This window comes from Ictalurus punctatus, chromosome 11 (genome assembly GCF_001660625.3).
Source record: "Ictalurus punctatus breed USDA103 chromosome 11, Coco_2.0, whole genome shotgun sequence".
In the NCBI taxonomy this organism is placed as follows: domain Eukaryota; kingdom Metazoa; phylum Chordata; class Actinopteri; order Siluriformes; family Ictaluridae; genus Ictalurus; species Ictalurus punctatus.
The window spans coordinates 2,126,618-2,152,780 of record NC_030426.2 but is presented as its reverse complement, the minus strand read 5'-3'; the positions used below and the strand labels follow the sequence as shown (position 1 = coordinate 2,152,780).

At 39.8% G+C, this 26,163-nt stretch overlaps 1 protein-coding gene across 3 annotated transcripts in view; it reads left to right on the top strand.

The window, feature by feature from the left end:
* Positions 1–14,999, top strand: part of cntn4 (contactin 4) — a 280,558-nt gene extending 265,559 nt beyond the window's left edge. For all 3 annotated transcript variants that reach the window (XM_017480449.3, XM_017480450.3, XM_053683552.1), the window contains 6 exons: positions 426–660; positions 6,207–6,322; positions 11,980–12,166; positions 12,328–12,440; positions 12,866–13,034; positions 14,696–14,999. In XM_017480449.3, coding sequence (XP_017335938.1) covers positions 426–660; positions 6,207–6,322; positions 11,980–12,166; positions 12,328–12,440; positions 12,866–13,034; positions 14,696–14,787 — 912 coding nt within the window. In that variant the 3' untranslated portion in view covers positions 14,788–14,999. The remainder of the gene's footprint in view (positions 1–425; positions 661–6,206; positions 6,323–11,979; positions 12,167–12,327; positions 12,441–12,865; positions 13,035–14,695) is intronic.
* Positions 15,000–26,163: the final 11,164 nt, after the last annotated feature.

Here is a 26,163-nt window from a genome sequence, read left to right as displayed (position 1 = left end):
TATTTTGTCTCATTTGTTTAATTGGGTTCTCTTTGTCTACTTTTAGGACTTGCATGAAAATATGATGTTTTAGGTCATTTTTATGCAGATATATAGAAAAATCTAAAAGGTTCACAAACTTTCAAGCACCACTATATGCAATCACAACTTTTATATTTTTATTTGTAAATAATTTTGCAATGTATATTTATTTTCATTTCACATCACTATTGTTGGCTATTATTTGTAGATTCATGATGTATAATCACAGTTAATTCAATTTCCGTTCCAGGATATAACACTACAAAATGTGAAATGAGGTGTGAATATTTATTTAAGTCACTGTAATAAAGTGGTGTGTGAATCCTAAAACTTATCACCACTGACAATTCTATATTCATGCTCCCCAATATATATTTTCATATATAACCATGTATATGCTGCAGCCTGTTCCTGAGGAACTTCAGAATGGCCCAGGTTTCGGCTATGTGGTGGCTTTTCGACCGTTTGGTGCCACAGGGTGGATGCAGGCTGCTGTACCTTCTGCAGAGGCCTCCAAATATGTCTTCAAGAATGAAAGCATCCAGCCATTCTCCAAGTTCCAAGTCAAAGTGGGCGTCTACAACAACAAGGGTGAAGGGCCTTTTGGGCCACTTGTCACAATCTACTCAGCTGAAGAAGGTACAAAAACTTTTTGCACAGATTCCAAATTGAACAGACACTGTTTATTCTAACCCTCATATTCTATTCATTACTCAGGCCATCTGTTTTGATTTTTGTACTATTTACTTCCTGAAGGCAGTTATGTATGCAAATAAATAGAAAGGTTTATCACCTCTATTTCATGATGTTACTCTCAGATCAAAATAACCTGAAGATAATCTCTGTAATATAAATATTATAAATTAAATTAATTAATTTATGAAATTAACTATGCCAATTTTATTGGCAAAACAACTTGGTTCACTTTTTAATATGAAATTTAAATGGTCCATTTTTTAACTATATAGAACAGATCAGTGCCGTTGATTTAATACCTACCATTGGGGAATAATGGAGACAAAACATATAAACCAAATCACAGGAAAAGAACCAAAAACTAGGATAACAAGGAGCTAGGCTAAAGCTAGACAAGGCTAGGAAAATTTTAACCTGAAAACAAAACTATACACAGGGCAAACAGTAAACGAAATCATCTGGGTTTCGCATGTAACCCTGTTCCCTGAGAAAGGAACAAGATGTTGCATTTAGCATAACACTATGGGGGAGCGCCTCTCGCGCACAACTGGCATCTGAAGCATGTGTAGAATCATGCCTTTTTATAGGCCTGCCATGATCAGGTTAAGTGGCAATTAAGCGCGTCGCGTGATATAAATATGGCACCTGTGAACCGCACCATCATCCTCTATTATCTGAAGTGAAGACGCATTTCACAGGCCTGCCCTGGTATGATAAAGCTACGCAATGTCTCGTTCCATTCTCAGGGAACAGGGTTACATGCATAACCCAGATGTTCCCTTTCAAAGGGAACTTCGACGTTGTGTTTAGCGTAACACTATGGGAACGAGAATACCCACTCTGTCATACCGAGGGTACGGCCTGTTCAAAAAGACCCAAGCCCGAGGGTCACTGCAAGACACTTGAGCCCGGGGTGGAATGAATATCCAGGCTGTAATAACGAATGAATGTGTGTGGCATAGACCACCCTGCAGCAGCACACACATCCTGTAAGGATACCCCTTTGGACAAAGCCTTTGCGGAGGCGACCGCCCTATTGCAATGAGCCCTTATGCCCAGAGGCCCTTATGCCCATAGCGAGACCGCGCCTCATAAGCAATAGTGATTGCTTCCACTATCCAATTAGAGATGCGCTGCTTTGACACATTATCATCTCTACCGCCAAAGCAGACCAGCAGCTGCTTCAACTTATGCCACTGGCCGGAGCGTTGGACTTAAGTACAGAGAGCCCTTACTGGACACAGCAGGTGCATCCTCTCTTGTTCTGTTGTGGGGAATGGAGGAGGGCAGAAATGTAGGCACCTTAGGAATATAATCCGGCCTAGGATACAGGAAGGCCTTGACTAATCCAGGGGCAAAGTCAAGGCAGGAAGGGGCAACAGAGAGAGCATGTAGATCTCCTTCTCACTTGAGAGATGTCAGGGACAGCAGAAGAGCTACCTTTAGAGTCAGAAGCTTCTCAGAGGCTCAAATGAGGCCCCTGACAGACCTTCCAGGACCACAGAAAGGTTCTAGGAAGGTATGTATGGCCTGAAGATGGGCCTCAGCCACCTGACACCACGCATAAACCTTGAAGTTAGAGAATGTTTCCCCACAGAGGCTCCATCAACAGGGGCGTGGCTTGCTGAAATGGCGGCCACATAAACCCTGATTGTAGAAGGAGCCCACCCTGCTGAGAAACGTTCTTGTAAGAACTCCAGAACTGTAGCTATTGCGCAGTTCACTGGGTCTACAGTAGATCCCTACGGATAGGAATCTACCAAGGAGTGCCATCTAGCAGGGATATTATCTCTGAGAACCATATTCGAGCTGGCCAGTAAGGTGCTACTAGCAGCAGACATAGACTGTCTTGGCAAACTCTCGCTAGAACTTGTGGGAGCAGAGCGATCGGGGGAAAAGCGTACAGATGTGGCCTCGGCCACATGTGCACCATGGCGTCCAGCCCTAATTGTGCAGGAGCAGTGAGGGCGAACCACAGCGGGCCGTATGTTGTCTCCTCGGACAGGAAGCAGGATGTCTGCCCCCATATTCCCAGAATGTACATTGTACATAATGACAAACTTTCCTTCTGCCCAGAGAAGAATTAGTTGCGCCTGCCTGAACAGGGGGCACGGACATAATCCTCCCTGGTGGTCAATATATGAGACCGTTGGTGTATTGTCTGTAAACACATGGTGATCTCTCAATTGAGGAAGCAGGAAGTTCAGTGCTAGAAATATGGCCCACATTTCGAGACAATTTATATGCCGCTCCAGATGAGGGCCGCTCCAGAGACCGTGAGCTGGACAGCTGTCTAAACCACGCTCCAGCCCATGAGGGAGGTGTCTGTCATTACCGTCTTGCGCTAAGGAGACACACCTAGAGTGTGACCCAAGGCTAGAAACCGGGGACACTCAAATTCTATGCATCGCTGCATAACACTGATTAATCTCAGAGATTTCGTCCTTGGACGAAACCCCTAACTTCTCAGCCACCACTGAACAATAGGCCTGTGCAATCCTGTGCAATAGGCCCATAGGCTCCAATAGTCTTGCTCAGTGTTGATAGAATTGACCATATGCATGTTGGGGATAGAAACACCCTCATTGTAGTAGAATCTTTATAACCCCTAGAAAAGTTGTCCACTGCACTGGGGAAAGCATACTTTTCTGAGGGTCAACCTGAGCCCCAAGCTCTTCATGTGGGCGAAAACAACATCTCGATGCTGAACCGCCAGTTCCCTGAATCATGCTGGAAGTAACCAGTCATCCAGGTAGTTTAGTACATGGATGCCCTGGAGTCACAATGGAGCCAGGGTGACATCCATGCACTTTGTGAAGGTGCGAGGGGATAAAGCTAGCGATATTTCTATGTGGAAATATGCAGCTTTTAGATCTATCGTCACAAAACAGTCCTCAAACTGAATCTGTGGAATGATAAGTTTGGGCGTCAGCATCTTGAACCTGTATGTCTGAAGGGTACAGTTCAGATGACGCAGATCTAAAATTGGCCTCATACTCCTCTATTTTTTGTGGACCAGGAAATAATGGCTGTAAAAACCTCCCTCCCTCAGGGAACGGGGTACATGTTCTATGGCCTCTTTGTCCAAGAGGAATCTTACTTCCTGCTCTAAGATCAGGCTCTGGTCTGTGCTGACTACTGTGTTGAACACACCTCTGAACCGGGGGGGTCGAGCTCTAAACTGGACCCGGTAACCCTTTTCTACCGTAGACAGAACCCATGGAGACACATTTGGCAGTAGTTTCCACGCTGCCAGATGCTCTTTTTTTGATGTTACCTATTCCACATTCTATTGGAGGGAAAGCATCAGATTTTCGTTGCCCTGTGACAGCTCGCTGACTAGAGAACACTGTAAACTTGGGACAGCCTTGGCTAGGGGAGGCCCTACAGTAGCACTGGGGTCTAACTGCCCTAACAACCTCATGTCCCGTGATATGTCCCTCCACGGCCACTCAGGACCGCTCTTCTTTCCCTGCGTGGCCTTTATGACCATTCTCAGATCAGACCTAGTAGCAGGCCGTGACTGTGGCTACCCAGTTCCCCTGGGGTTGGCGAGCTGCCATACTCACCTTCTGTGTCTCCCTCACACTAGAACTTGACACAACAGAGAAGGAACTGGCTGAATGCCGCCATATGTCGAGCTTACTCAGCAGGTCTGTTTGGTAGGCCTGCAACACTGTTATTGTCTGCAGTGACCCCCAAACAAGACTACTACTGCATAGGCCTTGCCCACCAATGCCACGGTGGCCTTACACGATGGCTTGGATGGCAAAGCCGGCCCCCCTAATTACCTGCCGTTGATGGAGAGAGGTAGCTCGCAAGCGCCTCCTCCACCTTCAGCATAGCTAGATAGCCATGCCATTCATTCCCCAGAATGGCCGAGTAATCCCACATCAATGGCCGAATAATCCCACATTATAAATACGGGTTATGCATGGTTTTCCCCCAGAAGCCTGATATTTTGTCATGCACTTCTGGAAGAAATGGGAGTTTTCTGCAGTGTGAGGGATTTACTTCACTGGGGAGTAAAAGGCTCATCCAGCCTTAGTAATCACTTCAAGCAGCTCTTTATATGCTGTTCTCAGTTTTCAGCACATCCTTCTGGCTCTTCAGAGTCAGAGAGGAGTTATTACTATTATTTTTGTGTGTTTTTTTTCCCTCTCTTTTTTCCCTTTTGGCTTTCCATAGCGGACAGTGGAGTCACGACAGAGACAGAGCAGAGCTCGTCTCTGCTCATCAGATGGTGCTCATCTTCTGCATCCACAAGAGATCCCCCGGACCTGAGACAGCTAGCTGCCTCGGCAGCGGCCGGCCCAGATCCGTGAGGCTCTGAAACCCAACTCACTTTGGGTTCCGAGAAGAGAGCGAGTCGCCAGCAGAGCTACCTAACGTAGGTGTTGCTATGCGCAGCCTCTGAAGGCTGCCACTTCACCCAGAAAGTGTGCACTATTCCCCGTGATGAAACGGGAGCAAGCCGTAACACACTTCCTGAATTCTCTCATTCATATTTTTCTCTCTCGCTCATTCCTTTTTTTCTTCTCTTTTTTTTAAAGGGATAGAAAAGTCCAGAGATTTTGAGAAAAGATAGAGAGGAAATGAAGCGTCTTTTTGTTTCTTTACACAAACAACTGACATGCAGTCTTTCGCTGAAGATAATAAGGCAGATGGTGCGGTTCACAGAAGCCATATTTATATCACGCGACACGCTTAATTACCTGATTATAGCAGGCCTATACATAGGGATGATTTTACATAAGCTTCAGATGCCGGTCGCACGCGAGAGGAACTCCCATAGTGTTATGCTAAACGCAGCGTCAAAGTTCCCTTTGAAAGGGAACTAACCACACACGTAAACTCAGGCACAAACATAAGCTTAATAAACCAAACAAAGAGGGAAAACACAGAACCAGAATAATGTGACAAATTGGAAAATACACAACAGGTGTGCATAATCAAAGGAGAAAATGAAGCAGACAACAAAACGAGTAGTTCAAAAGGTGAGCAAGGGTGTATTCTAGTGGTCTGGTGAGGAATTGTCCCAGGTGGCCATAACAGGGGTCAAAGTAAAAGTTGTAAAATTAGCTCCCAAGAAAAGGTGTGCCATATTGTCAGGAGATCATGTGTTTGAATCCCAGTGATGGCACGGCCATCCATGGCTAGGAGCAAAGAGAGCAAATTGGCTATGTTCTTGGGGTGGGAGGGATGGCATACTTTCTGTCCTCTGTTAATCACAGTGACACTAGCCAGCTGCATGAGCAGTAGTTTGAAAAGATGCAGAGGTTGGCTGCATGTGTCTCGAAGGAAGCATGTGTTGCCCCCCTTCCCGGTTGGCATATATAATGTGATAGGGTACCGTTAGGTATTGGGTGGGAATTACAAGACACCCCCACCACCACCCAAAAAAAGAATGTAAGTGTAAATATAAATTCTAGTGTTTCTTGGAAGTGTGTTTAATCAGTCTGTAATTATGATTTGTCCTGTGATCTCAGAACCTGCCAGAGCACCTACACGGGTAAGAGTTCAAAGCCTTTCGGCATCAGAAGTAGAGGTGACGTGGAAAACCCTCCCATGGAGCACGAGCAGAAGGCGTGTTCTTGGCTATGAGGTATAAGGAAAAAGCAATCGTTAATTTGAGAAACCTAATTGTCATTAAGGTCTTTCAGCAGCAGTGCAGACTTACAATTGTTTACACTGAAAGTGAGTAGTGTGTATTGCACTGTGTATCAGGCACAGAAGATTTCCTGGGGTTTTTAAGCACCTCAGTGTCACTGCTGGGTTGAAATACAGTCAGTCAAAAGTTTTGATCTAACAGTGGTTCTATAGCTAGAAACTGACTCTAAATTAATTAAATCAATTAGCTAAAGTACCACTAGTTAGGATTGCCATAAAAAGTTGAAAAATCTTTCAGTAAGTCTTTGATGAATGATTTATGAATTAACATTTAAATGTTATGCAATCATTTTGTAAGCTATGTTAATTTCTTACATACCAAACCACATACTATGCTGCTTATGGTCATGTACATTGAGCATAAAAAATAGATGTGTGGCTGTGTTCTTAATTCCAAACAAGAAAAGCACAGAATTACTCATTTTTACTTTCTTCTTTTCCTCCCACACATCAGAATTAAACAGAACCATGTTTATGTTTGTGACTAGTCTGCAGTATTTTGTGCTACACCGAGTGACTGATAAGGACTTAAATCTTCACTGTGTTCAAGTATTGATGGCTGTCAAGTTCTATATACATGTTAGTTCAGTAGATACTCTGCCCAATAACATGCTGTATGTGGACTCATCTAGTCTCTTTCTTGCTTGTAGCAGGGCTGTCTTTCTCAAACTCTTCCTCCTCCATTAGTTCTGAATTTGGCTGTTGCTAAATCTAAGACTTTTAGTGATGCTATTCAATGTAATAAAAAATGTAAAGAAATATTGATTTGTTTTAACTATACATCTGACTAGAGTACTGGCCTCTGACTCAGTTTGCTGACTGCATTTTTAATTTGACAGAAGGCTGCAAAAATAGCACAGTAAATCCTCAAAATGGAAATGAAGAATGGAGAATGTTTGTCAAAACACCTGAGAAAAACAGCCTGTGTCCTGAACACTAGAATTCGTTCATTTCCTTATGACAATGTCATAATCACAATGTCTTAATGTTCAGGAGAAAAAAGGCATCTCTGCATCAGTCTTCAATCCCTTCAGATATCTGAGTTTTCACCACCTCTCAAAAGCCATGCCGATATTTATTCTCATTTTACCATGGGCTCTGTTGCATTCTCTTTTTGACTGTAGGCGCTACACAGTTCACTGTTTCTTGATTTTGACAACAGCTGATTCCCCAGATGTCAACGATGATTTCCATTTAGAAATATGCAGATTAAAGCAGCCATCTAGATGACGTTTAAATTCTAAGCAGCTGTTGTAAGAACAAGCTACAAACACTCCACCATCCTCAGCACCCACCTACGCAAAATAGTTCGATTAAATTCAGTTTTATTTGTATAGCACTTTTAGCAATGGGAATTGTCCCAAAGCAGCTTTACAGAAATATATATATTCAAGATATAGATTTTAAATGTGTGAATTTATCCCTAATGAGCAAGCCAGAGGTGACAGTGGCAAGGAAAAACTCCCTGATATGATATGAGGAAGAAACCTTGAGAGGAACCAGACTTAAAAGGGAACCCATCCTCATCCGAGTAACAATGGATAGTTTGATTTATAAATAAATCCCTCCTATAAATGTGCTGATACTACTTGGTCAAATAGTGCAGTTGTGTAACCAGGAAAATTCTTGAGTGCAAAACTGTTTGTGGCAATTGCAGTCCAAAAGCTATAATAGCAATTGTAGTTCTAGCCATTATAGCATAACTGTTCATATGTATTGAGGTTCAAAGCCATGTTTATAGTTTTTCAGTGGTACCATCCTGAGTAATCTCAATGATCTTTAGGCTGCACCATGTGGGGCCATCCTCAGCAGCAGTGTAACTTCTAATTGATGAGAACGCCAACCAGAGGTAGGGCATCAAGATGGATCAGGCAGGTCCGGAGAGCAGAAGGGGTCAGTATCACTGGTATCTAAGGAGTATCATGTGTAGCTCGACTAAAAGAGAGAGGGAAAAGAGGGAGAGATTATTAGGTATGCTCATTGTCCCATAATGGTTAAGGACAATGTACTTTGCGTGAGTGCAAGCAGGGACTCCGGCAAAACTAGCTATGACAGCATAACAAAAGGGAGAACCAGAAGGGAACACAGACATGAGGGCACCCTGGGACATAAGGCATCCAGGCACTCCACCATTGCGGGGTGACAGCATCCAAACATCCCAGTTCACCACAACACTGTCATGCCTGTGAGCCCTCTAGATCTGTTCCTTTACCTAAGAAAAAAAAATTTTCCCAAAAAGCTTGACTAAACAAATATGTTTTCAGCCTGGACTTAAAACCTGACTGGGTCTGAGTCCTCAACACCAATTGGAAGGCTGTTCCATAACTGTGGGGCTTTGTAAGCGAAAGCTCTTCCCCCTGCTGTAGCCTTCACTATTTGAGGTACCAACAAATAGCCTGCACATTTTGATCAAAGTAGGCGTGGCGGATCCTAAAAGACCAAAAGTTCACTAAAGTACTGTGACGCGAGACTAAACAGTGCTTTATAGGTCAATAGTAGTATTTTATAATCTATGCAAAATTTTACTGGGAGCCAATGCATTGTGGATAAGATAGGGGTGATGTAGACTGGTTCTAGTAAGGACTCTTGCAGCTGCATTCTGGACTAACTGGATCTTGTTTATGCACCTACTGGAACATGCAGACAGTAAGGCATTACAGTAATTTTTCTGTATCATGTAGTGACATTATATTTCTTATCTCAGCAATATTTCTGAGATGAAAGAAGGCTATCCTTTTTATATTATCTACATGAGCATCAAATGAATGACTGCGTTCAATAATCCCACCAAGGTCTTTTACTGCTGAACATGATGAAACAGAAAGGCAATCCAGAGTTACTATGTAATCAGAAAGCTTACTTCTAGCTGCATGTGGTCCTAGAAGAAGTACTTCTGTCTTGTCAGAATTAAGTAAAGGGAAGTTAATAAGCATCCAGTGTCTAATGTCCTTTACACATTCCTCAACTTTATTAAGCTGGTATCTGTCATCTGGCTTTGTTGAAACATACAACTGTGCATCATCAGCATAACAGTGGAAACTAATTCCATGTTTACAAATAATTTGACCTAGAGGTAGCATGGGCCTAAAACAGAACCTTGTGGAACACCAAACATTACCACTGTATACATAGAGAATAATGGTGACCAAATGGTGACAATATCACCATTTACATCTAAGAACTGATAGCGATGAGTGAAATAAGACCTGAGCCAAGGGTGGGCCGTTCCCTTAATGCCAACAACATTTTATAGTCCATCAAGGAGAATAATGTGACCAATTGTATCAAAAGCTGCACTAAGGTTAAACAGCACAAGTTAGGAGACACAACCATGATCAGAGGCCAGTAGTAGGTCATTTATCACTTTAACCAGAGCTGTCTCTGTGCTATGATGAGGCCTAAATCCTGACTGTTAATCATGAATGTTATTCCTATGTAGGTACGAGCATAGCTGCTGTGCAACAACCTTTTCTAAGATCTTGGAGATAAAGGGGATATTTGATATTGGCCTATAGCTGGACAGTTGACAGGGGTTGAGGTCAGGTTTTTTAATCAGGGGTTTGATAACTGCTAGTTTAATAGTTTTCATTTAGGTACATAGCCAGTGCTAAGGGAAGGATTGATTATTTTTAGAAGGCATTTGATTACTTCTGGAATAATCTGTTTAAAGAAACATGTAGGCAAGGGACGGATAAGCGGTATAGAAGATGGATGGATGGATGGATGAAGGCAAGGGATCTAGTATACAAGATTATGATTGTGATGAAGGAATTAATTAAAATAGTTGGGTCGCTATGGGGGAGTAAAACATTCTAATCATTGATCTGATATATTATTATCTACAGGGTTAGTTAAAAGACTGTCTGACTTTAAATTAATAGTCTATTAATTAATAGAATATTTTGTCTAATATTTTCAATTTTATTTTCAATATTTTCAATATTTTCAATCATCACTGCTATATAATGATTGTATGCAGGTTTCTGTGGTGGTTTTGTTCCTAGTTAATTTTGCTACGGTATTGAATAAGAATCTAGGAGTATTTTTGTTATCTTCAATTAGGGTGGAGAGATGGACTGATCTAGCAACACTAAAATATTTTCTATAGTTCAGGTGGATCTCCTTACATGTTGTTTAAATACAACCAATTTGTTTTGATGCCATTTATGTTCTAATCATTGAGTGGTCTGTTTTAAGTTGCGTGTGTGATCGTTATACCAGGGTGCTAACTTTTTCTTCCTAATTATTTTTCTTTTTAGTGGAGCTACCTGATCTAACGTGTAGTGGAACATTGACTCTGGTCAAGCATTCAGTTGCTTGATCAAGTTCTTTGGGATCAGACGGTGATCCAATCATAGTTGATATCTCTGGGAGGTTATTGATAAAACTGTGTAGTAGCTGACGTGAATGTACATTTGATAAGGTAGAGTGGCAATATTAAAGTGGCATATTATGATCAATACGCAATTTAAATGAGATGAGATAATAATTTGAGATAGCTTCAGACTCCGGAATGGTGACTATATTTTCTATATTTAATACATATGTTAGTATCAGGTCAAGAGTGTGACCAACACTGAGTGGGTCCTATTACATTCTGATTGACACCTACTGAATCTAGAGTAGACACAACCGCTGTTCTCAGAGGGGCTTCTGGATTATCAAAATGAATAAAAAAAGTTGGCAACAATTAATGCTTTGTTTACAGAAACAAACAGGTTTGAGATAAAATCTGCAAATTCAACAAGGAATTCAGAATATGGCCCTGGGGGTCTGCAAATAATAGTAGCTGGCTCTTATTCTTTCTGTTCATGGACATGGCGTAATCATGCAAAGACGAATGACGTCACACTGACATTTCCCGTGAAATCTGACTAGACAGCTCTTAGACTTTATATGAATCCATAATGAACTTTTTCACACTATCTGGTGTCACTAAGATGAGGATGGGTTCCCTTCTGAGTCTGGTTCCTCTCAAGGTTTCTTCCTCTTAACATCTTAGGGAGATTTTCCTTGCCACCGCCACTCAGTGGCTTGCTCAGTTGGGATAAATTTGCACCTTTAATATCTATATACCGTGTTGCTATTTCTGTAAAGCTGCTTTGAGACAATGTCTATTGTAAAAAGCACAATACAAATAAAATTGAATTGAATTGAATTGAAATAATAAATCATTATTATAAGCTTACCATTGTGGATTGGGGTAAGGTTTTGACAGTTTTGAGCACTAATTTTTTATGTACTTTCTCAATATTTGATTTTTGTTCATTTTTAACTAAATAAAAGTTCTGTACTGCAGCTTTAACATGGTGAAATGTCTAACACCTCCAATTTGGTTTGCAAATGTAACATTCAGTTGAATGAAGTGTACTGGTCATGCTTGCTTTAGTATACCTAGTGGCCAAGTTGCCAAAACTACTTAGGAAAACTATAGGCAGGAGGTCTGATGGTTGTGGGTTTTTTTTTTTTTAATAAATTAAATATAAATCAGTTCTGAGTGGGCTTAACATGTTCATTCTGGCTTGTGCTCTCTCTCTCTCTCTCTCTCTCTCTCCCTCCATCTCTCTCTCTGTATGAATCTATCTATCTAAGCTGAGATACTGGGAGAAGAAGGAGAAAGAGGATATGGCTAGTGTGTTAAGGACGGTGGGCAATCGGACATCAGCTATTATTCAGGGTTTAAAAGGGAGCAGCACATACTATATCACAGTGAGGGCCTACAATACAGCTGGAGCTGGACCACCAAGTGCAGCAGTCAATGTGACCACCAAGAAACCTCGTAAGTACATAAATTCTTTCATTAAATGAATGAATTCACCTGAATTAAAGTGCATCCTTTGATACTTTTACTACAATTACTAGTCATGAAAAATGCTGTGCAGTTTGTAGTATTGGTTCATAAATCTCTTTTTTTTAAAAACAATTTTTGTTTGTTGGTAGCTCCCAGTCAGCCTCCTGTAAAGGTAATGTGGAACACATCCAACTCCAAGATCATACTGAATTGGGAGCAAGTGAAAGCTTTGGAGAATGAATCTGAGGTCATGGGATATAAGGTATCTCATTTGTTAGCAATATAAACAATATCTATGGATATAAAAATACAATTCATTCACATGTTTGTGGTCGGCATCCTGATGTCAGGTGTGTACACATCTGGGTGTGCATAAAAGAGACAAGTGAAAAAAAATTTATTATATCACATGTTTATAAAGACTAGTCATTTTTAACAAATTTTGATTCAAAATGTTGTTGTTCTCAGATCAGTCTGATTTAAACATCAATCCTAAATAAATCCTCTGTAATGGGAATTTAAAAATTAATTTCATGGTCTTTAAGAGTGACAAGCTATTTAGAAAAAGTCCTTGTAAATGTTTAATAAACATCCATTCTTACCTGAACAGAATGTACAGGCCAGCCTTCCTAGTTTTTTTTTCTGTTGAATATTCAGGTTACCACTGACTCTTGCGATTCGTTTTAGGTTTTGTACAAGCAAAACAGACACAGTCGTCCTAGAGTGATGGAGACCAACACCACATCAGTGGAGCTGTCTCTGCCTCCAGATGAAGAATACATCATTCAGATAAAGCCCTTCGGAGAAGGAGGAGAGGGCAGCAGCAGCAAACAAATCACAATCCCCAGAATATCTGGTATGTGTTTCCCTGTAGTTTTAGAAAAATCTTTTTTTAGGAGAAAAGTATTTTAAAACTTTGATTCAGATCCAGCTTCTTCGAAAAGCTTCTTGTAAAATGTTTGTATCTCAAAATTTCTTATGAAAAGAAGAACCACTGAATTAAGTAAGGGATAAAACTTAACAAGGGATGCTGTTTTAGGAAAATAATTAACAACAGGGTAGTGCCATGCAGCCCAACACAAAGCAGACAGACATAACCACTGCAGAGTTGATTATTTTCCAATAGCCGCATATATAGCAGTGTTTTATTTATCTTATACCCCAACAGTTTTCCAACAATTGCAGGAGTTTTTTTTTAATTATTATTCTATGGCTGTTACTATAGAAGCAAAATCTAAGATAAAAGAAAGGCGACCTGAGTAAACAAAAAATACAGTTTTTAAATGATAATGTTATTTATTGAAGCAAAAAATTTATCCCATACCATCTGGGCCTGTGCGAAAATAGTATTTATGGGGCAAATACAATTCCCCAAATCTATGAAACGGCATATATATTGGGGTTCAGCTGGACTAGACATAACCAAGCCTGATTACTGCAAGCACTGTTCAATCAAATCAACACTTAAATAGAACTTTTTCAACAGCATTTAGAACTTTTTCAACAGCATTCAACAGCATTTGGCTAAAAGGTCTTACCCAGTAACACAATATGCCACAGAAATTCCAGAAATGATGACGAAGAAGGTGATTGAACTACATCAGTCTGGGAAGAGTTAAAAAGCTATTTTAAAGGCTCTGGGACTCCAAAGAACCACAGTGAGGGCCATTATCTCCAAATGGAAAAATTCTGCACAGTAGTGAACCTTCCCAGAAGTGGCTGACCTTCCAAAATTCCTCCAAGAGCACAGTAATGACTCATCCAGCAAGTCACAAAAGAGCCAAGAACAACATCAAAGGACCTACAGGCCTCTCTTGCATCAATAAAGGCCACTGTTCATCACTCCATGTTCAAAAAGACACTGGGAAAAAATGGTATCCATTGAAGAGTGGCAAGGTGAAAACCACTGCTAACCCAGAAGAACATTAAGAGCATTTAGGCTCATCTTGATGATCCTCAAACCTTTTGGGAGAATGTTCTGTGGACTGATGAGTCGAAAGTGGAACCTTTTGGAAGACAGGGGTCCCATTGCATCTGGCATAAACCATACCTACAGTCAAGCATGGTGGTGGTGTGGTGGTGGGGTGGTGGGGTGGTGGTGTATTGGTGGGGGGGTGCTTTGCTGCTTCAGGGCCTTGGCAACTTGCAATAATTGGGTAAAACATGAATTCTGATCTCTACCAGAAAATCCTAAAGGATAATTTTTCGGTCTTCATTCCGTTAATTGAAACTCAAAATGAGATGACTCATTCTGATTGGTAGCACTCAACTCTTCTCTACCAATTATAGTGCCATTCATCCAGATTTAAGTTGAGAAAATGGCAGAAAAAAATTCTGAAATCTGTGGGGAAAAGACAAAATTTTCTTTCTTATACAGTCGGTGGTTAATTCATCACAGATGACACTAAGAAGCTAATTATGAAATTGAATTGACAGGGCATTAAATTATATAGTTTTGCTCAAATTCCTTTGCTCCTTTTAGTGTTTTATGTTCTTTTTATCTTTGTCCATCTCCAGGCCCCAACGCAATTGGATCTGCATCCAGCGTATCTACTCTCTCAGCCCTCAGCACAATAGCTCTGTCACTCACAGCCCGGACATCCTTATGACGCAGCGCAGTCCACATACTTGAAAACATATGTTCTCATTTTAGAAAGGAGACTCTGAGAGAGAGAAAAAAAACCCTAAAATGGGTTTACAGTTTGCAATGCTGTTAAGAACAGGATGGCTGGTCTTGAATTTGTTGTTACCAAAGCTGATCGTACTCAAAAACTGAATACACACACACACACACACACACACACACACACACACACACACACACACACACATATATACATATATATATATATATATATATATATATATATATATATATATATATATATATATATATATATATATATAATGCATATTTTTATGCCATAACTAGCTTTACTTTCTTTTGTTTCTTTTTGTTTGTTTGTTAGTTTTTTTGCTTTTATTTTGGAAAAAACAAATAAAAATTTTTACTTTACTGATTGATTAAAGCAAAATATGATAGCCTTTCGTGAGAGCTATAAAGAACCTATATGTTGCAGTCCATTGCGGTCTTGTTCAAGTGGCCCAGATGCCCAGGATGTCTAAACATTCACTCCACGTGAGTCCTTGCACTGAATTTTGTTCTGAAGGAAAGACAAGAAGGGATAAAGTCGATAACTAGGAATATGAAAGAATGCTGACTGTGCTGCTTATAAAGCCAGCCATCTTTGAAGACCATTGTCTTTCCATTGGCTTCTGTTACTTCTCATTTGATCAACAGACTTTGGCCTATTGCTAACATTGAACAAGCAGACATGTATGTGTCTTTCCTATTATCTCATTCTATGTTTCTATTTTCTGTCTGTTGTTTGCCTTTTGTGTGCCTCGTCACATTTTTTAAACTCCTCAGGTCCTCAAAAAGCCTTAACTTATATTTGCTGTCTCCTAGCGGGCTATGCTAATGTAGTGAAAGATTGCACAGGATTGCATTGGGTAGAAAGCTGGGACTTAGTCAACTTGGATTTTGGATTTCCATTTTGGGTGTTGGGGCCATTATTCCTAGTCCATCACTTCTATTTTTCTATCTTGTACCAGTTCTCCATGGATTAAGGGCAATACAGCATATCATGTAGAAAGGCCATGGACCACATTTAGATATATATAATTAATCTGCTGCTGACATTTCAGTTTTCTTTTTTCAATGCCATTTGGGATCAATTCCTTATAATATCTAGCTCGTAATCTTTGTGAGGTGGAGGTTAGTAAAATGTAGGCTACTTTAAAATGGTTCTGAGACAAAGATCAACAAAAAATGTATAACATGCTTTTTGTATATTTCAGATTGTTTATATTTAAGGAAACAACAGCAAAAACGAACGTTTCCTAAGAGTTGTTCTTGTTTTTTACCTAATGAAAAAGATAAGAACTGTTTATTATTGTGGATAAGTGTCGCTTTGCATGTTGGTGTATTCTTCTTCATCTTCATTCATTTGATATTGATTGAATGGCTTACAATCATGCAATCATGAGTGCAGAAATAAGAATTATTGTTACCAGGGATTTGTGTATATATGTATGTGCCGTAGCCATCTTTCTGCCTCGTCTGTCTCACTGTCTTTCTTTCTCTCTATGGTGCTTTCCAACAAAGTACTTACCATTAGAACTGTAAAAACCATAGATTATTTCATTTGCTGCTGTTTGTTTATACCGGGTTACAGAATAAAGGGGTTGTTTTTAACAGTTGATTTGTTTCCACAATAATTTGTCACACAGTTTATTCCATTTGTATGTGGTCTTAAAATTGAAGCAGATTCAAAAGCAAGAAGAAAGAGTTTGTGGCTTACTTACCTTATGAAACTTGCGTTCTATATTTTAAAACCATTAAATCAACAGAAAACAAGTGTTTACTTCTTGCTAATACCATAAAATTAGGAACCTACACTTTTTTACAGTGCATCAAATTCAAACACACAGAGCACTCCAACGTGTCGCTATCAGGTGGAGTTGGAAGGCGTTGACATGCACAGCTTATCTGAAAAGGAAATGGAGGATATGCAAACAAGCCTGTCAGTCATTTGGGCGTCTGAGTGAGAATATCAAATGTCAGGAATTCCTACTTTGCACAGTTGCATAGTTGCATTTTCCAAAGAATTTGTTTTAGTAGCACAATGACTACAAAATCAGGTAAATTATTACCTGAGCTCTAGGGATGTAACTAAATATGAACAATCCCTGTTATAATACCCTCCAATCTTTTGGGAAGACTTTATTTTGGAGTGTGGCTTTGAGAATTTGAAACTCATTCATTAGTGTGGTCAGGTCCTGATGTCGGGTGAGAAGGCTTGGTGCATAACCATCATTCCAGTTCATCTCAAAGGTGTTCAGTGCAGATGAGATCAGGGTTCTGTAGTCTCGCAATAGTAAAATTGTGTCATTGTCCAGAAATATTTGCTTATATTTCTTCATTTGTAAGTCGCTTTGGAAAAAAACATCTGCTAAATGAATAAAGGTAAATATCATAATGTCTGAATATGAAACTAAATTTATGACAGTAAAATAGACATGTTTAAGTGACTCAAAACTGTACATAGCCACATAACACACTCTAATATGGATTGTTAAAAGCAATGTGTGGCCATCAACAAAAATCCACGATAAACCTAGTCCAAATTAAATCATTAAAATAAAATACAAAGGTAGGTCTTACCTTCAAGTAGTTGATTAACTAATATCTGTTCTAATAACTCATAACTAAAACCTGAAAACAAAGGGGCATCCTCAGATGGAAGGTGGAGGAGCACAAGGTCTCTAACATCCACTGTTAGAGGAGTGGAAGAGGACTCCACTGGCAACCTGTGAAGCTCTGGTGAACTCCATGCCAAAGAGGGTTAAGGCAGTGCTGGAAAATAATGGTGGCCACACAAAAATATTGACACTTTGGGCCCAATTTACACGTTTTCACTTAGGGGTGTACTCACTTTTGTTGCCAGCGGTTTAGACATTAATGGAGGTGTGTTGAGTTATTTTGAGGGCACAACAAATTTACACTGTTACACAAGCTGTACACTCACTACTTTACATTGTAGCAAAGTGTCATTTCTTCAGTGTTGTCACATGAAAAATTAAATCATTAAAATGATTTTTTTTAAATCATTAAAATGATTAAAAATTAAATCATTAAAAAGATATAATCAAATATTTACAAAAATGTGAGGGGTGTACTCACTTTTGTGAGATACTGCGTATATATACATATCAACTGTTTACAGTGGGAGAAATAAGTACTGGACGCATCAACATTTTGTTCAGTAAACATATTTCCAATGAGGCTATTCTCATGAAATTTTCACCAGACTGCATTATTAACTCAGGAAATCTGGAAATATAAAAAATTCACGACATTAAAGTCCATAAATAAAGTTATGTGTAATAAAGTGGAATTACACAGGAAAAAAGGTATTGAACATGCTAAGAAAAAGCAGTTCTCCAAGGCAAGGTAAGGCAAGGAACCAGCTGAAATCTGTAAGTAATTATACCCCCTATCTGTGCAAACTAATATCAGCTGGGTCAGTAAATTGATGGTCTGTGAAAAGGCTTTTCATTACCAAGGTGTCACACAGGAAACATCTCATGATGGGTAAAAGCAAAGAGCTCTCCCAAGACCTTCAGAACCTTATTACTGCAAAACATATTGATGGAATCAGATGCAGACATATTTCAAAACTTCTGAATCCTCCAGTAAGCACCATTGGGGCCATTATTCACAAGTGGAAGCAACATCACTCCTTCATCAACCGGCCATGCACAGGAGCTCCTCACAAGATTTCTGTCCAGGAAGTCAGAAGAATAGTCAGAAGAGTAGCCCAAGAGTCAAGGACCACTCGGAAAGAGCTCCAGAAACACTTGGAGGCAGCAGGTGCCGTCATCACAGAGAAAACAATAGGCAATGCACTCCACTGCTCATGCTCACCCATAAGACTCCATTACTAAAGAAAAGGCATGTCAAAGCTTGTTTAAAGTTTGCTACAACTCATTTGGACAAGCCTATGAAATACTGGGAGAGTGTAGTCTCCTCAGATGAGAACAAACTCGAAGTTTTTGGCTGTCATACTACACACCATGTTTGGAGAAGAAATGGCATTGCAAATCACCCTTAAAACTCTATACCAACAGAGAAGTTTGGAGGTGGAAGCATCATGGTGTGGGGCTGTTTTTCATTGCATGGTACTGGCAGACTTCATATAATTGAAGGAATGATGAATGAAGCCCTTAACTGTGAAATTCTTGAGAAGAATCTGCTGCCATCCACCAGGATGATGAAGGTGAGACGTGGGTGGACCTTCCAGCAGGACAACAATCCAAAGCATACAGCAAAGGAAACTCTCAACTGGTTTCAGATTTTTTAAAAATCAAGGTGTTAGAATGGCCCAGTCAATCACCTCACTTGAATCCAGTTGAACAAGATTTACAGACAATGTGTTTAGAAGAATGGGCCAAAATCACACCTGAATACTGCACCCCATTAATTTTTTCGTACAGGAAGCATCTTGAAGCTGTCATTACAAACAAAGGATTCTCCACGAAGTATAAATAAATTTCAGTTAGCGTGTTCAATGCTTTTTTCCTGTGTCATTCCACTTTATTACACATAACTTCATTTATGGACTTTAATGTTGTCAGTCCTTCATATTTATGAAATTCTTGAGTTAACACTGATGTCTGGTGGAAATTTCATTTAAATAGCCTCATTGGAAATATATTTACTGAAAAAAATATTGACGCGTACAATACTTATTTCCCCCACTGTATATCAGTGTAAAGAAGCTTACAATTTTGTGGATAGAGAGGGCAAGATCCCTCTAAGAGTATCTCCAACCATATTAGACATTAAAGAAATAGATTCACTGCTCTCATTCTCTCCAGTGCAGGTATCACAAAATATGAATTATAAATGTCTGTGTTTTTAAAAGATTTAAATAAAACTATACTTATGTTTAAATAAATGTGCTTGTGTTTTTGAGCTTAAAATAGCAGATACAGCTTACATTATTCTTATTGTATATTACTTTTTTTCATTTTCCTGAAGTGTGTCTGGAGTGCAATGTGCCAATACCCTGTTCTAACAAAAAAAAGTGACTAAAATTAAGAGAAACATACTAATATATTGAGGTTTCAGTTAAATGCTTACTTTTGTATGTAGCCTACATATAATAATACATTTAGTAAGAATTGTAGTATTTATTATACATATTTATTGAGTATTATAGTTGACAAATGGGGGTACGGTGGTGTAGTGGTTAGCATGTTTGCCTCATACCTCCAGGGTTCTATTCCTGCTACGATGTGTGCAGAACTTGCATGTTCTCCCTGTGCTTTGGGGATTTCCTCCCCAGTCCAAAGACATGAATGTGTGTGACTGTGGCCTGCGATGGACTGGCACCCCGTCCAGGGTGTCCCCTGCCTTGTGCCCCATGTCCCCTGGTTTATCCTTCCCTGCAACCCAGTAAGGATAAGCAGTACAGAAAATGGATGGATGGATATATTTTACAAAAAACATAAATACAGCATATTAAAAACATAGAAATCTTCAATTTATGTGAAGAATCATTTATAGTAATCAATTTAATATATTTGACTATTTAAATTATTTAAGACTGAATTACATCTATACTGGTATCCTATCTGATATATTCCTACCTCACACACTGTGTTCCTGGGTTAGATTTCAGATTCATAGTGACCAGTGACCAGATGACCAGGTGCTTTTTGACATTCTTAGATTTCTGACAGATTTTGCACAATAACACTTCTACAGCTGTATAGTTTTCCACCGATGCCATTGTTACAGATGGCAATGCAGTGCAGCCAGCCTGCAAGCAGTTTTACTGATAAGTTGATTCTGGCTGAACAGACCATGGTTCCACCTGTTGTTAATGTTACTCATAGGCTATTTTTGCTTGCTATCTATCAGACTGGACCTGCTATCCCAGATAAATGGGTTACAGTGGCACAGCAGACCACAGATGCTGCCAGTGACCCCACCATACTGACATGTTTGCAAGGGTCAGGAGAACTCTTATGAATGTGCATGCTCCATATACTTACTGACTGCATGCAAAGAAGTAAAAAGTTTTCTCACCATGATTAGAAATATAGGGCATGAACAGCTGAATTAACTGGAAGTGTGTCTTTATGGATTTATCCTAAAGGTGTATGTGACAGCATTGTCTGTGTGTGAATAGCTGAAATATTTTACATATTTCCCTCCACTTTGGGGAGCACCATATAGGATCTCCAGTGTCTAATGACAGGTTAGTCCCCTGAGTTAAGGATGTAATTGCATAGGCAAACTCAATCAAATCAAGATGTGCCTCATTCCAATAAATGTCATTCAACAATGTCTGCCTATCCCTTGCTCCTCTAGTTCCTCAAATATTAACATAATGTTTCAAAGCTGTCTTTTGCCTACTCAGGAATGGTGGTTTAGACAATTTGATGTTACAATAGTTTAACTTTCTCAGGGGCAGGCAGATATGCCTGAGGCATCCAAGTTGCCACACATTTAGACAGGGTTTCTGTAAATCTGTAAATGTCAAGAAGCTCCATGTCAGAAATTGTCAGGTCTGGATCTGGAAGTATACTCTCTTAACAGTTTATTATTAATCTAAATTTCAGCAGTTTATTTTTTCACCATTGGGAAAAATGAGAATACAACAAGGTGGTCACATAAATTATCTGGAGCCGCTGACAGTTTGGTTGGACCTCAGGTACTGTTTTGCCTATATTAAAGCATGCAGACACCAGGGGCATGCTGGGGCATTATTTCCCTCTTCACATACAGTTGTACTTCATAAAAATATATGTCCCATATTATCTGAGTTATAGTAAGGGAATTGACTGAAAGGGATTATTAGATGCAGTGAATTTATAAATATAATTCATGCAGATAATATACACTGTAATTTTTTTTTTTTAACTTGTAGATAAAGCAAAGATTACTGAAGTTTTACAAGAAAATACTATTTCAGCCTTTCTACTTTAAAGTCATGCTTAATGAAATGTGGTACTTGGCACTTTTTTGTAATTATTTATGCTCAAATTGACTCGAAATGCCAAAGTAATATTTGCTTTATGTTTTGTCATCTAATTAATTGATGAAAAAAACTGACACATGCAATTAAAATGTACTCAACACAACCTGGAAATATCTGCATATGAACTCTTCTGACATTAGATTTGGTGTGCAGAGACCTCAGGCAAGCTTGTCCAACAGAAATGTTTCTCAGTGACTGAGGAGATTAACCTATGGTAAGTGGTGAAATATTCATTTATTAATTCAATTTCAATTCAATTAAATTTTATTTGTATAGCTCTTTTTACAATAGACATTGTCTCAAAGCAGCTTAACAGAAATATCAACACTATATACAGATATTAAAAGTGTGAATTTATCCCAACTGAGCAAGCCGGTGGCGACAGTGGCAAGGAAAAACTCCCTAAAGCCATTTAGCCAATATTAAGCGATTTAGTAATGTTTGCAGCAAATTGCAGGCTTATTTAACTTTCTGCAGTCCTTCTGGTAGCTGATGGTTTCTTATTATAGAGTTATGAATAATTATAGATGCAAACTCCTCACCTTTCAGTGAAAATTCACCGTTTTGAGATCAAAATAGGTCATCTAAGTGATTAGATCGTGTTATTTTTTTCCACACAGCAGAGCTGACCATAAACGTGATCTTACAAGGATAAATAAAGAACTGGTTATTTCAATAAGTACATTGTTTTCTTTACTCTTTACTTTAAAAATTATGTCTATAAAGGGTTTATGTATTTGAGTTCTGAGAAATGGGATCGGTGAAGAGAGAGGGCAATCAGTTTGCAGTTTAGCTTAACAATGGCGTCTAATCAGCAAATATTGTCTTAAATAGACTGTGCATAGCACTTCATCTTTTATAACATGAGATTTTGGCCGAATGTGTGTGTGTTTTTTTTTTTTTTTTTTTCATTTCGTGAAAAGTGACAAATTTGGACATACAAGCGAATAAAATTTTTTTTCAAAACACGTCTCCTGCGTGACCATGAAAACAGCACAAGTTCTCCATGGACTGCTCACTGCATCTCTTATCTTGTTGTTGTCTTCTTGTTTTTGTCTTGTTGATGTATTCACCTCCTACATCTATTGAATCCTTTATTGTGTTTTATGTACTGTTGTTTTGCCCTAAACAAAACACATAAAACCTTTTTTACCCCTTACCTGTTAGAATTAGTTTTCAGGCAGATGCAAATATACTTAAAAGTAACTAGAAATGAAAATGTAAAGCAAATATCTTTAAAAATATATATATATATGAAAAAAAATTCTGTGTGAGCGTGCCCTGGACCCCCCTAGTTGTGGCAGGTTTTCTCTATCTGTGCAATGTTCTCAACTTTTTTACCCTTTACCTGTTTGTATCCCTGAATAACGTTCGTGTGTGCTCTCGTGAATGTTAACAGGTTTTTGGTTAATGTTTGCAAATGCAGTTCTGTTTTTTTTATTCACATGGATAACCGAGTTAACCTGTTACTAAGGCAAACTATTAATGTAGCTAACAGAGTTGCTAACGAACCGACTAGCACACTCATCTGAGTTGTTATCAAGTAGGCTTTACAAACCTCCAGAGACCTTTGATTGGTTACTGTAATGTCTGTGATGTAAACTAAGCTGTCTTATTATTATATTAACTTCAATTTTCAAATAGATTGGCACTGGACATGCATAAAATAATGAAAAAGCTGTAAGAAATTAAATAAAAAGTACAAGATTTAAGTACAAGTGTTAATATTAATATAAATCAGTGTTTTTCAACTGATTGAAAAACAGTTGATCATTTTTCTGCCATCATTTTTCACCGCTCACCTTGGTGGGATTGGGGATTTCCACATACTTGCCAGCACTTCTTTTCACCTATTTGGGAAACCCCACCCAATTGCGGCACAAGTACCTCCCACTTGGAGGTAAGTACCCAACTATTTGTGAAATCCTGCCTACTTGCAGCATAAGTACCTCCAACTTGGAGGTAAGTACCTGCCACTTGAAGGTCTCTGGGCTGCAGCGATACATAGCATATACTTGTATCTATTTGGAGCTGAACCTCCCATTTGGAGGCTCTGACCTCCATTTATACCTATCTCTTCAAAATGATTGGCTTGTATATTGGGTCATTTAATGGATGGTATGGATGACAACGGAGGATCAAATATGAGATGGGCAATTATGAAGCAAAATTAAGAGGCAGTCAACTTTCTTGTCCAGAGCTGGAGGTGAACTCTTGAAAACAAAGATGACAAATGAAAAGGTTTGCCCCCTTGGCATGAAAAAGCCCAGAAAGCCCACCATTTCCATTTGGGGAAACTGAAGAAACATTAGAGAAGGAGAGAGGTGATCTACTCAAAGAAATTCAGAAGAAATACAACCAAAAGGTCATTGGTGAAATAATGGAAAATAGAGAATACTTTCTCATATTGAAGATTGTAAGTCGTTAAGCGCTGCCCTGCTGTCAAAGACCTCATGGAGAGATGGCCAGCTGTTTTGTGAACCTGAGGTATACCTCAGTTCTTCTCATGTCCTTTGTCTTGATAGCAATGTGAAGAGCTTTATTCAAGTATGGCTGGAAAATTATTGGATTATTTCATTAATCAAATCTAATTCAATATCTTCATTTCATCAGTACATTATAATATGTACATGGGTGGCAAAGAAAAGTATTATTTAATAAATGAAATGTAACAACAAAGTGTAGAAAAAAATTTAAAGGCACACATACTTTTAAGCAACACTCTAATATGTGACATTTTGTTTTAATCTTTGTTTTAGATAACCACAATTCACCTGGAGTGAACCTTTTTTGCAACAACTTGACTTCTGGACTCCAAGGCTCCTGGCCATGTATGAGATGAAGGGTGGGGTTGCAGGCATAAAAATAAGAGTGCTGGATTCAGGCAGCCAGTGTAAAGTGGTAAAGTGTAATGTTTTTTACATGCATAATGTTTTTAAATGCATGATGTCAGACCATTTAGTGTCATTAAATATATGAGTGCTATCACGTAAGGATGTTGAGGGCGGACACAAGTGCAGTTAAAGACGTTTATTAGAGTGAGAGCCAGGCAGACAAATCCAAAATGGTAATCCAAAGTGTGGTCTAATAACAGGCAAAAGGTCAGGAGATATACAAACAGGCATAAACTGGGCAAGGCTAGAATCTAAAACGAGAAACAGGGTCAATATACACGAAACAAAACAAGAAACAATGAACAACCGCTTGGTAATGAGATAAACTCAATACTACGCAATGTGCACAGAGACATGAGGGGTTTATATAACAAACGTAATCATGGGTTAAACACGAGAAGGCTGAAACCCATGATGACAAAACAGGGGCGGAGACAGAACATAGCCATAAAAAAAGCACACACACCCCCCCCCCCCCCCCCCCAAAGGGCACTCCTCCTGGAGCGCCAGAAAACACCCCCCTCACCTGGCGGTCCTGGCCCTTTGGGCAAAATGAGAAGAACTTGGTTAGACCTGACGTCTGCTTCAGGCATGAATAGAACTTGGTTGTCAGTGTCAGCAGACTCGGGCGTGAACAGAACTTGGTTGTCCGTGTCAACAAACTCAGTCGTGAGCAGAACTTGGTTATCCATGTCAGCAGACTCGTGTGTGAGCAGACCTCGGTCATGAACTTGGCATCTCAGGCTGAAACTCTGCAGATGAGACCACCTCATGCGGCTCATGCTGGAGCTCTGCAGGTGAGACAACCTCGTGGATCTCAAGCTATAGCTCGGGTGCAGAGGTTGGCACGTTGACCTCCAGCTGGAGCTTAGCAGGTGAGACCACCTCGTGGGTCTCAGGTTGGAGCTCTGGGGCCGAGGTCGCCACGTTGACCTTCGGGTGGAGCTCGGCAGGTGAGACCACCTCGTAGGTCTTGAGATGGAGCTCTGGAACCAAGGTCGCCATGTTGACCTCCAGCTGGAGCTTGGCAGGTGAGGCTACCTCATGGGTCTCAGGTTCGAGCTTTGGAGATGAGGTCACCATGTTAACCTCTGGCTGGAGCTCTGCAGGTGAGACCACTACGTGAGTCTCAGGTCAGAGCTCTGAGAAGGAGGTCACCCAGTTTGCCTGCTCATAATAGGTAGTGAACATCACGTCAGGTTCATCTCTGAGGCAGGGCTCCCCCAAAAGGTCCTCCAGGATGGCCCTGGATTCTGGACTGCCGAACACCATCACAAATAGTCCCACAAACTGAGTGACATTCTCCAGGCCCCTGGATCCCATGGCTGCTAGATGCAGTGTCCACTGGCATGCCGGGCCACAAAACCAGGACAACAGGAACCCCAGCCATTGCTTCTCGCCGGGCTTGGGGTCCGCTAGGCTAGAAAAATAGATCGGGCAGTCCACAAGAAAATATTCAGGATCACCTGACAGCCCA